At 36.6% G+C, this 12,235-nt stretch overlaps 1 protein-coding gene across 8 annotated transcripts in view; it reads right to left on the bottom strand.

The window, feature by feature from the left end:
* The window catches only part of tcf12 (transcription factor 12), a 180,471-nt gene that overhangs the window by 5,276 nt on the left and 162,960 nt on the right, over positions 1–12,235 (bottom strand). For 4 of the 8 annotated variants that reach the window (XM_073835961.1, XM_073835964.1, XM_073835963.1 and 1 more), the window contains 5 exons: positions 11,780–11,971; positions 4,423–4,537; positions 4,117–4,282; positions 3,657–3,907; positions 1,932–2,082 (listed from right to left, as the gene is read on the bottom strand). In XM_073835961.1, coding sequence (XP_073692062.1) covers positions 1,940–2,082; positions 3,657–3,907; positions 4,117–4,282; positions 4,423–4,537; positions 11,780–11,971 — 867 coding nt within the window. In that variant the 3' untranslated portion in view covers positions 1,932–1,939. The remainder of the gene's footprint in view (positions 1–1,931; positions 2,083–3,656; positions 3,908–4,116; positions 4,283–4,422; positions 4,538–11,779; positions 11,972–12,235) is intronic. The other 4 variants (XM_073835962.1, XM_073835965.1, XM_073835967.1 and 1 more) reach the window with 1 other exon arrangement.

The raw sequence follows: 12,235 nt of genomic DNA, 5'->3' as shown, positions 1-12,235 counted from the left end.
ATATATATATATATATATATATATATATATATATATATATATATATATATATATATATATATATATATATATATATATATATATATATATATATATATATATATATATATATATATATATATATATATATATATATATATATATATATATATTATATATATATATATATATATATATATTTAAGCAGCAAATCAGAATATTAGAATGATTTCTGAAGGATCCTAAATGTTAGACATTCTGCTTTGAAATCACAGGAATAACTTTAAAATATATTCAAATAGAAAACAGTTATTTTAAATAGTAAAAATGTGCCAAAGTTTTACTGTTTTTGCTGTACTTTGGATCAACTAAATGCAGACTTAGTGAGCAGAGACTTCTTTAAAAAAAACCTTTAAAAATCTTACTGTTCAAAAACTTTTGACTGGTAGTGTATAATGTTAGAAAAGATGCATAATTCAAATAAATGCTGTTCTTTTGAACACTCATTCATCAAAGAATCCCAAGAAAAATGTGGTTCTTCAAAAATATTAAGCAGCACAGTGGTTTTAACATTAATAATGATAAAAATGTTTTTTTGAGCACCAAAATCATCATATTAGAAGGATTTCTGAACCATGTGACACTGAAGACTGGAGTAATGATCCTAAAAATTCAGCTTTGTCCTCACAGGAATTTGTATTTTAAAACAGAAGTTTTTAAAGTTGAACAAATTTAAGTTGTCATAATATTTCATAATAGTACTGTATTTTTGATTAATTAAATGCATAACAAAAATCTTACCAAACATTTAAACAATATTGTAACTGTATACACCAGGAGTAATATAATCTCTAATTAGAAAGTCTTCCAAAACCCAGTTTAAAGCCCTGTTCAGACTGCATAATATTTTTTATATTACGAGTCACGACAGTCACTTTGTCAGATTATGCCATTTTGATTCCTAAAATCTTATGTTGCAAACTAGAAACATGTCAGACTACACGTTGCTACCTGACCATTCATCGCTGTCATCAATACGACGGGACTACACAGAAGGTGCCATGAGCATAAACAAACAATGGCTAGCAAACAGCGTGTTCTGCTCTGTCTTGTCAGAAAAGCCCAAAAAAGAAAGAAATCCTGACAGTGGACACAAATCTGGATTGCATGAAGAGGAAAAGAGGTTTTATTCACTGGTGCGGTAATCCCTCATCATAAATGAAAGAGTATTGTTGCCATAGCTCCACAAACATTTCTTCACTGTGAAATTCCAATTAGCAGTACCAGTACCATCGTCTCTCTTTTGTTTCGGCTTGTTTAAAAGCATATATGAAGATGCTTCTGTGCTCCTACTGGCCAGTGTCACAGATGTGACGGAACTCGTTGTGGACGATGGAAAAAAAATATTAAACATGCTAGACTTTCTGTGGTGATGTTGTGAAACATCGCAGACATGGCATTGGTTGTTGTCCACTATGATACACTACACAAGATTAACTGATTGAATCTTGGGTCCCGACGCCCATTGTCGTTTACGAATCCCCACGACACCCTACATCAGGGGTTCTTAACTCTGGCCCGTGAGATCCATTATCATGCAGAGCCTGAACAAGCTATCAAAGTCTTTAGGGTCACTAGAAAGTTACAGGCAGGTGAGTTTGATCAAGGTTGGAGCTAAACGCAATTAAACATTTGCAGCAAAATGGATCTCATGATCCAGAGTTGAGAACCCCTGCCCTACGTCGAGCAGATTGTGCCAAAATCAGGCTAAAATCGTGTAGTCTGAACCAGGCTTAAGGGATCGGTGGATTTCCAATATAAATTCTGCTCCAAAAGGAATACAGGCAGGGATGCAGCTCACTAGGTTTTGGAGCAGAGCGTATGTCTCAGCAATAGCTTGTGGTGTCACCTGCCCGTTTTACATCTCTGTGTGGAGCTGATCAGACTCTTACCTGGCTGTTCACAGATGGCCCATAGGGTTGGATGTGTCTGTGAGGCCCGGGTGCACAGGCGGGTGGGCTTGCTGGGGGTCACCTGAAACCCCTGACACCTTCTCCTCCTCCCTCCTTTTAAGGCAGGCTGCTTTGGGGTTTAGGTTCCTCTCTGCACACAGGAGAATTCATATTGAAGTTACCAATATTTAAAAAAAGGAATTATAATACTTTCATTGCCTTAGAAAATCAGCTCTCGGATATCTGTTGAACTGAATAATATAAATTGGAGCTGTTGCCAGGGGCCCTAGTAAAGCATTACTAATAAACCTGACTAACACACCATCCTAATAATTAAGTGTACTGATAATATTTCAGCAAATATGATGTTCTGTTCAAAATCAGAACTAGTAATGCCAGATTTGTGATTTAACAACTTAAAAATTTCAATTTGCTCAATTTACACTACCAGTCAAAAGTTTTTTTAATATGTTTAAAAAAAAAGTCTCTTCTGCTCACCAAGCCTGCATTTATTTAATCCAAAGAAATAAAAAGCATTTGTAATGTTATACACTATACCATTTTTTGGGGAAAGAAATTATTTTTAGCAAGGATGCTTTAAATTGATCAAAAGTAATAAAGATACTAATAATGTTAAAAATTATTTCTATTTCAGATAAATGCTGTTCTTCAGAACTTTCTATTCATCAAAGAAACCTAAAAAAAAATTTCATCATAATAACAATAAAAGATTTGGAAGAGCAAATCAAAATATTAGAATGATTTCTGAAGGAAAAACATTTTTAAATATATTCAAATAGAAAACAGTTATTTCGTTTTTTCTGTACTTAAAAATAAATGCATGCTTAATGAGCAAAAGAAACTTCTTTAAAAAACATTAAAAATCTACTGTTAAAAAAACTGTGTAAAAAAAACTTGCAAAAGTCTTTTATCATTTGTCAAGATAAAGATGCTTTATTGTACATGCAGCTTGTGAACAACTCTGTATTGCAGGTAAAGACAATGTATATTCATAATAGTGAAGAAAAAACTGTTGACAGCAAGGTCTGATGAAAGACTAGAACTGTTATTGGCTGTCGCAAAGAGTTAATTAAATTAGTTGAATGCTGTTAAGAATGTTTCTGACTAGTCTCAGCCTCAGACGTCACGCCCACGGAACGTTGGCTAAACGTCTGATGCATATGGTACACTTAACTGGAAACACTTCAGGAATGTCGAAGTCGTCATCTGATTATTTGAATTTGACCGGATTTCCGGGAGACGCGAGTGTCGCGTTTATTTTCGGTCCGCCGGGAAACAAAGCGCAGACTGATTTACTCTGCGTTTTGCTAAAAGGTGCTTATGCAGACGCCATTGTTGTTATACACATATGCGACGTTCGCGAACAAATTACTGACTTACTGCTTGTTCTCCCTCTTATTCGTTATCTTTCAATGCTGGTTATTTCAATGACTGACTTGTTGCACGCCAGTCTGTTGTTGTGGGGGCGGTTTCACGCACCAAAACGTGACGCTGAACGAAACGAACTGTGATTGGTTGTTTGACATGTCGATCAAACGGTCTTATGGGCGGGCCTTGGCCAATGAACACTGCCATGAATTCCAGACCTTCAGCCGTAAGTCTGAAGGTCTGGCTACGCGAGACTAGTTTCTGACTGACTTGTGATTAAATATTACAATTGACTGACAGATCGTCCTAATTGCATTACGCTGGACAGTGTCTGACCTCTGACTTGCTGTTCGAGGCTGAGAATGACAGCGACGGCCTGGTGAAGAATGAGCAGTTTGGTCTGGGGCTTCTCGCTCTTCAAGTGCAGCTGACACATGCGGCCCAGCTCTTTGAACGCCTCGTTGATGTCCCGGACTCGCAGCCTCTCTCGGGCGTTGTTGGCCATCCTCCTCTCTCTCTCGCGCTCTGCCTTCTGCTCGGGATTCAGGTCCTCGTCTTCATTGACACTGCTGCAGAACGATTCACAACTGTCAGATAAAATGAAGGAAACAATGTGGCCTCAACATTTAAACACCGCATTTAATTTCAAAACTGCAAGCATTAAGTAAATAGAAGTGGTGCACTGTGCTAATATTTAATCACTGGCATGTCTGAATGGATTCACTGTCTCTGAGGGTCAATGTTGAAGTGATGAAGGACACTTTTAGGGTAAAGCTTTGATTAAAGGCTGCCTTGCCTTGGTCGAGTGCTTCCTCGATTCTGCTTCATATCCCTTTTATCACTCTCGTCGTCTGATTTGAGGTCGTCGGAGGAGTGGTTATCATGCATGTCGTCTTTTTCGTGATTCTCAATCTTCAGGTCCAGAGCAGGAGCAACTTGACTGGCTAGAGCGCTAGCGATTCCTGTCACACACAAATACTTAAAATAAACACTTAACATCTAAAATGGAGTGCTTTGTGACTTGTCATAAAACTGTATATGAATCATAACTGAAGAGCATCAAAAACAACTGAAAATAAAGCAACGTAAAATAGCTTCCAACCTCTGAATGTCTCTGCCTGGTGGTTGAGCTCCGAACTGGAGGTGGGACCGGCGTTGGCCTGCAGGCCGCCGTGGTTGTTGTTCAGGCTGACGGTCTCTTCGCGGTGAACAGAGCCCTGTCAGAACAGATAGCCATAAATACATGAGGCAGAGAACAGAGCAAAACATCAAGAGTCCCTCTGATCACGAAGCCATCTGATCAGTGCCGAGAAAACAAAAGTGATTTACATTAAATCGGGGAAGAGACAGATCTTGGACTTCAAAGCTGAGAGAGTCTCTGTGTTCCTACTGTAGAGTGTGACCTCCCCTCTGAAGAACTGAGTGGTATTCACACTACAAAGAATGACCTTCACAGCCCCAAATTTGTGCTGAGAGAGACACGCGGCACTTCAGTCCTGAGTTCTGACTCTGTTCCACCAAAATACACTCTCATGTTGTTTTCAATTTGAAAGCGTGCGTCTATACTTTGAGAGGCAGGTTGATTGTAATATAACATTGGACGGGATGCTGCGCCGCTTCAGACAATATTGGATTTCAGGGGTAGTGGCAGAAAGGAAGCAGTAAACATCAGGATGCTGAAAAACATTTAAAGTGTAAACTATATTGTTTTGAACGCTGTGTATATACATTATGTTTTTATTGTATGTAATGCTATATCTACACTAGCAGTCAAAAGTTTTGAACAGTAAGATTCTTAATGTTTTTTAAAGAAGTCTCTTCTGCTCACCAAGCCTGCATTTATTTGATCAGAAGTACAGCAAAAACAGCAACATTTTAAAACATTTTTACCATTTAAAATAACTGTTTTCTATTTGAATATATTTTAAAATGTACTATTTAGAAATAAATAAAATTACTCCAGTCTTCAGTATCACATGATCCTTCAAAAAAGCATTCTAATATACTGATTTGCTGTTCAAGAAACATTTATTATTATTATTATCATCAATATTTAAAACAGTTGAGTATTTTTTTTTTTGATGAATAGAAAGATCTAAGGTTAAGCATTTATCTGAAATAAAAAGCTTTTTTAACTTCATACACTATGCTATTCAAAAGCTTGGAGTTTTTTTGGTAAAGATGATAAAAAAAGATAGAAATGAATACTTTTATTTAGCAAGGATTCTTTATATTGATCAAAAGTGATGATAGGGACATTAATAATCTTGCTAAAGATTTCTATTTCAGATAAATGCTGTTCTTCTGAACTTTCTATTTGTCAAAGAAACCTGAAAATTAATTATACTAAGCCGTTTTCATCATAATAAAAATAATACATGTTTTTTTGAGCAGCAAATCAGAATTTTAGAATGATTTCTGAAGAATCATGTGACTGGAGTAAAGATGCTAAAATTCAGTTTTTAAATCAAAGGAATAAATTACATCTTCAAATATGTACAAATAGTTTTTTAGATAGTAAAAATTATTTCAAAATGTTACTGTTTTTGCTGTACTTTGGATCAAATAAATGCAGGCTTGATGAGCAGAAGAGACTTCTTTAAAAAAAACATAAAAAAATCTTACTGTTTGCCTAGACCAGGGGTCCCCAAACTTTTTTCTGAGAGGGCCAGATAATTTTCTTTTTTTTAATGGGGGGCCGGGTCAGTTTATTAAAGGAAATTCCATGGGCCGGACTGACTACTAGTATTATTATTATTTTATTATGATTTTACCTGTATTTATTATACCTTTTAATGCTAGAGTAGTTTATTATTTTGTTATGCACCACACAGACAAATGATAAATTCTTTTCAAAAGATATACCGGTGCATCTCAATAAATTAGAATGTAATGAAAAAGTTCATTTGTTTAAGTAATTCAACTCAAATTGTGGAACTTGTGTATTAAATAAATTTAATGCACACAGACTGAAGTAGTTTAAGTCTCTTAAGTCTCTTTTAATTGTGATGATTTGGCTCACATTTAACAAAAACCCACCAATTAACTCTCAACAAATTAGAATATGGTGACATGCCAATCAGCTAATCAACCCAAAACACCTGCAAAGGTTTCAAAATGGTCTCTCAGTTTTGGTTCACTTTGGTTGACACCCTTCACAAGGAGGGTAAGCCACAATCATTCATTGCCAAAGAAGCTGGCTGTTCACAGAGTGCTGTATCCAAGCATGTTAACAGAAAGTTGAGTGGAAGGAAAAAATGGAGAAGAAAAAGATGCACAACCAACCGAGAGAACCGCAGCCTTGAATAATTAGTTAATAACTTAGGGAAATTTTAGTTTGAAAGTCAACCTTTATTATCAAATAGCTCTGGCATTGTTCAGAGGGCCGGTCCAAATATGGAGGCGGGCTGCATTTGGCCCGCGGGCCTTAGTTTGGGGACCCCTGGTCTAGACAATTTACAATCTATCGCTACTGGCTATTATTGTTGTAAACCATTATTACATAAACGTTACTACATATTAAATAACTACATTATCTAATGGCAAGAATTTAGAAAGGCTACAATACTTATAATAATAGACCAAAACAATGTCATATCTGTTATTGAAAAGTTTAGAGTTTGTATTTTTGCTTTTATTTATATATAAACATTTTTGAAAGAAGTGTCTTATTCTCACCAAGGCTGCATTTATTTGATAACAATACAGTAAAACCTATTATTATAAAATATAAATACAATTTAAGTTTAACAGTTTTGAATATATTTTATAATGCAATTTATTCCTGTGAAGGTAAAGCTGAATTTTTAACATCATTACTCCAGACTTCAGTGTCACATGATTCATATGCTGAATTGGTGCGCAAGAAACATTTCTTTCTATTATCCATGTTGGAAACCATTGTGAGGCTTAATAATTTTGTGGAAACTGTGATATATTTTTTCAGGATTTTAAGATTTTTAAGATTTTAAGCATTTATTTAATATGGAACCAATTTAATCTGTCCATGCAGAATAAAAGTATTAATAAAGTATTAAAAAAATACTTCTGACTCCAAACGTTTGATCACTAATGTACTTTTTTTCTTTAGAAAAACCATGCACTCCTGCATTTTGCACAGTAAGACCAGGAATGTGTTTTAACAAAGTAAATGAATTTTTAAAGTTAACTTGAAAGTTTTTTTTTTTTTTTTTACATTTTTTTAAACACACAACCAGACATTTGTCAGCATTTATATGTAGAAAAACTTTCCATCAAAACAAAATGGCTTATTCACACATGTGGATACGGCAACAAACAATCTGCCCTTTCATGCTGAACATCAAATGACAATTTGACCAGGATTCTTCACTGGTGGCTTCCAAACGCATCTGGATTTGATCAACGTCTTGCCATGCGATTAGCGACGCAGTGGAGTAGAAACCGCTGCAGCCCCCTTCCAACTCTCTTCCTACCACCCCTGCCACAACAGGCGGGAGCACATGTTCGCCCGAGATCTAGTTTCCTTTTTGAGGATCCGCAGCATCGGGAGTCAGGGTCGAAAGAAGTGAAAGGAGCAGAACTGGGGGAGGAGGAGAGGTCTTTTCCCTCTTTTCCTTCAGGAATGCGTTCCTAAGTCACTGTTGGCCTCTGTTAACCTCCGTGCCGCCCAGGCCCGAACCCCTTCCCCCATGCTCTAATCTCAGCGCCACTCTCAACAGGTGTCCAAACAACTCTTTGTCTGTGGCAGAAGAGGGGTGAGGAGGAGGGGGGTGCCAACCAAAGAAGGCGGCCATTTTCCTGTCTGGGCTTGATTACCATACAGCTGAGGCGCTCAGACACACACGACTAAAGCGTCAGATTTCCTGAGTTGTTAAAAAAGACGAGGGGGAAAAAAAAGAAAAGACGGGAGACAGAAAAAGAAAAGAGTGCGCCAAAATAAAAGCACACTGGCTGTGCTGAATCAGGACCTTGTCTGGGTGTGTGTTTGGGTCGAGCCTCGAGCACAGAGCTCTGTTTGTGTGCGTATGAACACATAGTCCACTGACAGCAGTGTGACAGCTCCCGCGCAGACGAACCCATCGTGACACAGCCACAGCGCTGCTCTGTCACTCTGCTGCCATCTCCTCTCTTCTGCCTGAATGAAACGCACCTCTGTTTATCATGATTGAAAACGTAAGCTGTGCCGAGCCAAAAATTTGTGAACATCACTTTTGTTACTATGTTGGAAACCAGAGAATGATTGAATTGTTTTTGTAAATTACAGCCACAAAGGCATAGTTCACCCAAAAAAGATTCTGTCATTACTTACTCACCCTCATGATGTTGCAAAACTATGACTTTCTTTCTATGGAATCTGAAATATTTTGAAGAATGCCGGTAATAAAATTGTCCTTATGACCACTGACTTCCACTGAATGGAAGAAAAAACCCACATTAAGCAAAATATGTTTTTTTATGTTCCGCAGAAGAAAGCCATACAGGTTTGGAACAGTAGGGCGGGTAAATAATGACTGAACAACAAATTTATTTATATGGACCGACATGAACAAGTTTTTATCATTTACATAGTTTTTAATGTAATTAATAATCTATTTTCTTCATATTTGTTTTTAATACATTCAAATTATTACTTTGTTTATTTTATGTGTTACACTCTCAAAATGCTTGATTAAATGTTTTGATCCAGCGGCTGGCTTAAATGTTTAACCAGCTTTCCGGGTAGTTTTATTTAACTCAACTATTGTTTAAAAATTATCATATGGCTGGCTTAAAATGAACACAAAATAGATTGTAAATTTAAAAACCAGACACATAATTACTAGAGGCATCAACAATAATAATCAAAAAGTGAACAATTATTAATAAGCAATTAAAAAAAAATGTTTATTATTTAATAATTATTTAATGTTTATTTATTAAACATACACTACCAGTCAAACGTTTTTGAATGGTAGGATTTTTTTTTTTTAAAGAAGTCTCTTCTGCTCATCAAGCCTGCATTTATTTGATACAAAGTACAGAAAAACAGTAAAATTTTAAATTTTCTATTTGTATATATTTTAAAATGTAATTTATTCCTGCAATTTCAAAGCTGAATTTTTAGGATCATTACTCCAGTCACTTCATCCATCATTCAAATGTTCTGATTTGCTGCTTAAAAAACATTTGTAGTTATTATTATTATATAGAAAACAACTGAGTATAATTTTTTTCAGGTTTCTTTGATGAATTCTTTCTGTTTAGAAGAACAGCATTTATCTGAAATGTGTAAGATTATAAATGTAGTGTATTTTTAGTAAACAGAAAAGACTTCTTTAAAAAAACATTACAAATCATACTGTTCAAAAACTTTTGACTGGTAGTGTATTACTAAATGTTCATTTCCAATCTATTTTGCGTTCATTTTAAGCAAAAAATATAGTTTTTTTTTTTTTAACAATAGTTAAGGGTTGGGTTAAATGTTTAACCCAACATTTGGGTCAAAACAACCAATTGCTGATTTTTTTTTTTTTTTTTTTAGTTTTTTTTAGAGGGTATGCATTTGTTATCATTATTTTCTGATTATGTGGAGCTGGATTTTGGACCAATGAGATTTAATTGACAAAAAATACCAACATAAATTTTAGGGGTGGGCATAGATTATTTTTTTTAATCTAGATTAATCTAGATTAAATCTTGGAATTAATCTAGATTAATCTAGATTAAAATGGCTAATTTGAATTCTGCTGAAGGCATTCAGAATATGTGTACTACCCAAATAATGACTAAAAGTAAGTCTTCGAGAACGGGCCAGGTGGCGCATTAGACCAGGCGCTCATCTCCTGTTTCCAAAATGCATCACAAACTGCTTGACAATTGCATTTACAACATAATTACCTATACAAACTTGTGTAACCAAGTACTTCTGCGCAAAAGGCTGCACGACGTGCGCGTGCTGCACAGACGCGCACCGGCATGGATATCTGCGTGCATAGTCTTGGGTTAAACTGCGTTGCTTTTAGAAGCGTCAATTCAGTTGTTGCATATAGTTTAATGTCTTTATTTCGGGATTATCAAAGTAAATTATAACTCACGTGCCCCAGTAAAAAGGGTCTAGCAACGCACCTGCCCTGAAGCGGCTTCATAGCTGCATTCATGTTTGCACGTCTCATTTGATGTGGTAATTTCACAGAAGTTGAAGACTCGTTCTCACCCCCTACAGTGCAATTCGACTAGGTATACGTCATCCGCGCTAAAATATCAAGGTGAAAGTCGTCATATCTTGCGTAGTTTAGACCCAGCTCCCAACCCAACTTTGAGAATAGATTAACGGCGATATTTTTTTTATCGCCCGATAAGAGTCTCACGTTAACGCAGCACGTTAACGCCGATAACGGCCCACCACTAATAAATTTACATGATTAATACTGCTTTTGTCATTTTATGTCATTCTTAGTTAGGGTACAAGGTTTGTGTTTCATTTGGATTTCTAAATGTTTCTTTTAAATTTGGGCTATGAAATATTATTGGCACGCATAGAGCGGCTTGTGTGGAGAGGAGAGGAAACTATAAAAAAAAATATTTATTTACACAAAATGATTTTTCTAATTGTACATGTTAAGTATGTCAAACTTTGTTTGACTTGAGCCATCAATAAACAGCTGTATGAAAGCTTCACTAACATGTAATACAACATTCCAGACATTCGCTGTCTGTTTGAAACATTAAATGAGAACAGTGGGTTGCTCATCAGGAAATGTCAGGTCTTCGTGGTCAACTGCCAGAGTCTAGCAGTCATTCACAAAAACATTTTCGAGTGTTGCTTTACTCTTTGGACAAAAACAAAGAGGTCAGTGTCAGTTCATTTGAAAGCATATAACGCTGAGAGAAAATCCAAATGTTGTTTTGAACGTAGAAAAAAAAGGTCATGATTATTTCCTATTATTGTGAAACCGTTGGGAAACGCCTCCCTCGCTTGTTCCGACTATTACAGCTGTGCGCAAATCTTTCTGTAGAAGGGAATGAATGTCGTGGGATGGTGGGGGAGATACAGAGCGCTTTAGTTTCAGCGGGTCTCACATCACGCAGGTCCCCACAGCCCCAGCGAGCTACGCTGCGGAAATGTCTTCCAGACCGGCACTGATCTACTAGATTCTACTGTGACTGCTTTTCCCATTCAGCCTGAGGAACGCAGCTCAAGGAGGGAGAATAAGCTTCGCTCCAGCCATTACGCTTATGGAAAGTATGTGGGTTTAAGTTAAACTGCTCTCAGTGGAAAATAGTTCAGTTTCAGCACATGGCCAGGCCTTCATTTTAAACAGGTGGCTTAACTCTGTTTATTAGCCTATTTGGAGAGGCACAATGAAAAAACACAAGCATTTCTCTGCCTCTTGTCTATAATAACTGTATGTGCCTTTGACCTCAAAAGCAATGAGACATTCAAAGGCTCTGAAACACATAAGCTAAGGTTTCCTTCGTGACAGTGAAGTTTTCTTTACCATTTGTGCTGTTCGGTTGGTGACCAATCCAGAAGCGGGGAAATTGGAGCCGATGGCTGAGATTGGCCCGTTGTGCGCTTGCCCTAACAGGCTGTGGATGTCGCTAGACAGGGCGGCAGTGGAGCCCACGGCGTGATTCCGCAGGACATGGATTGCATCGTCCAGCCTGTCCAGCCGGTCCTCCATTCGAGACTGAAACAAGGCGAAGTGAAGGAAGAGAAAGAGAAAAAAAACATAAGCGTAAAGGAAAACAAATATCAACAGACTTTAAATGACGGCGAATGTAATGGCAGTGTAAAAGGAAAAGAACATTCAAAAACAAAGTGAAAAAGAAGAGAAAAAGTGAAAGGCTAAGCCACTTAAAAAACATCTGTTGGAATAAACAAAAAAAAATCAATGACGGTTTTCCACTAACTAACTTCAACATGGTAATTTTCATGTATTAACATCATCAAA

The sequence above is a fragment of the Garra rufa genome, chromosome 3, assembly GCF_049309525.1.
Source record: "Garra rufa chromosome 3, GarRuf1.0, whole genome shotgun sequence".
Classification (NCBI taxonomy): Eukaryota; Metazoa; Chordata; class Actinopteri; order Cypriniformes; family Cyprinidae; genus Garra; species Garra rufa.
Note: the sequence above shows the minus strand (reverse complement) of the source record. Positions and strands in the feature narration are given on the sequence as shown.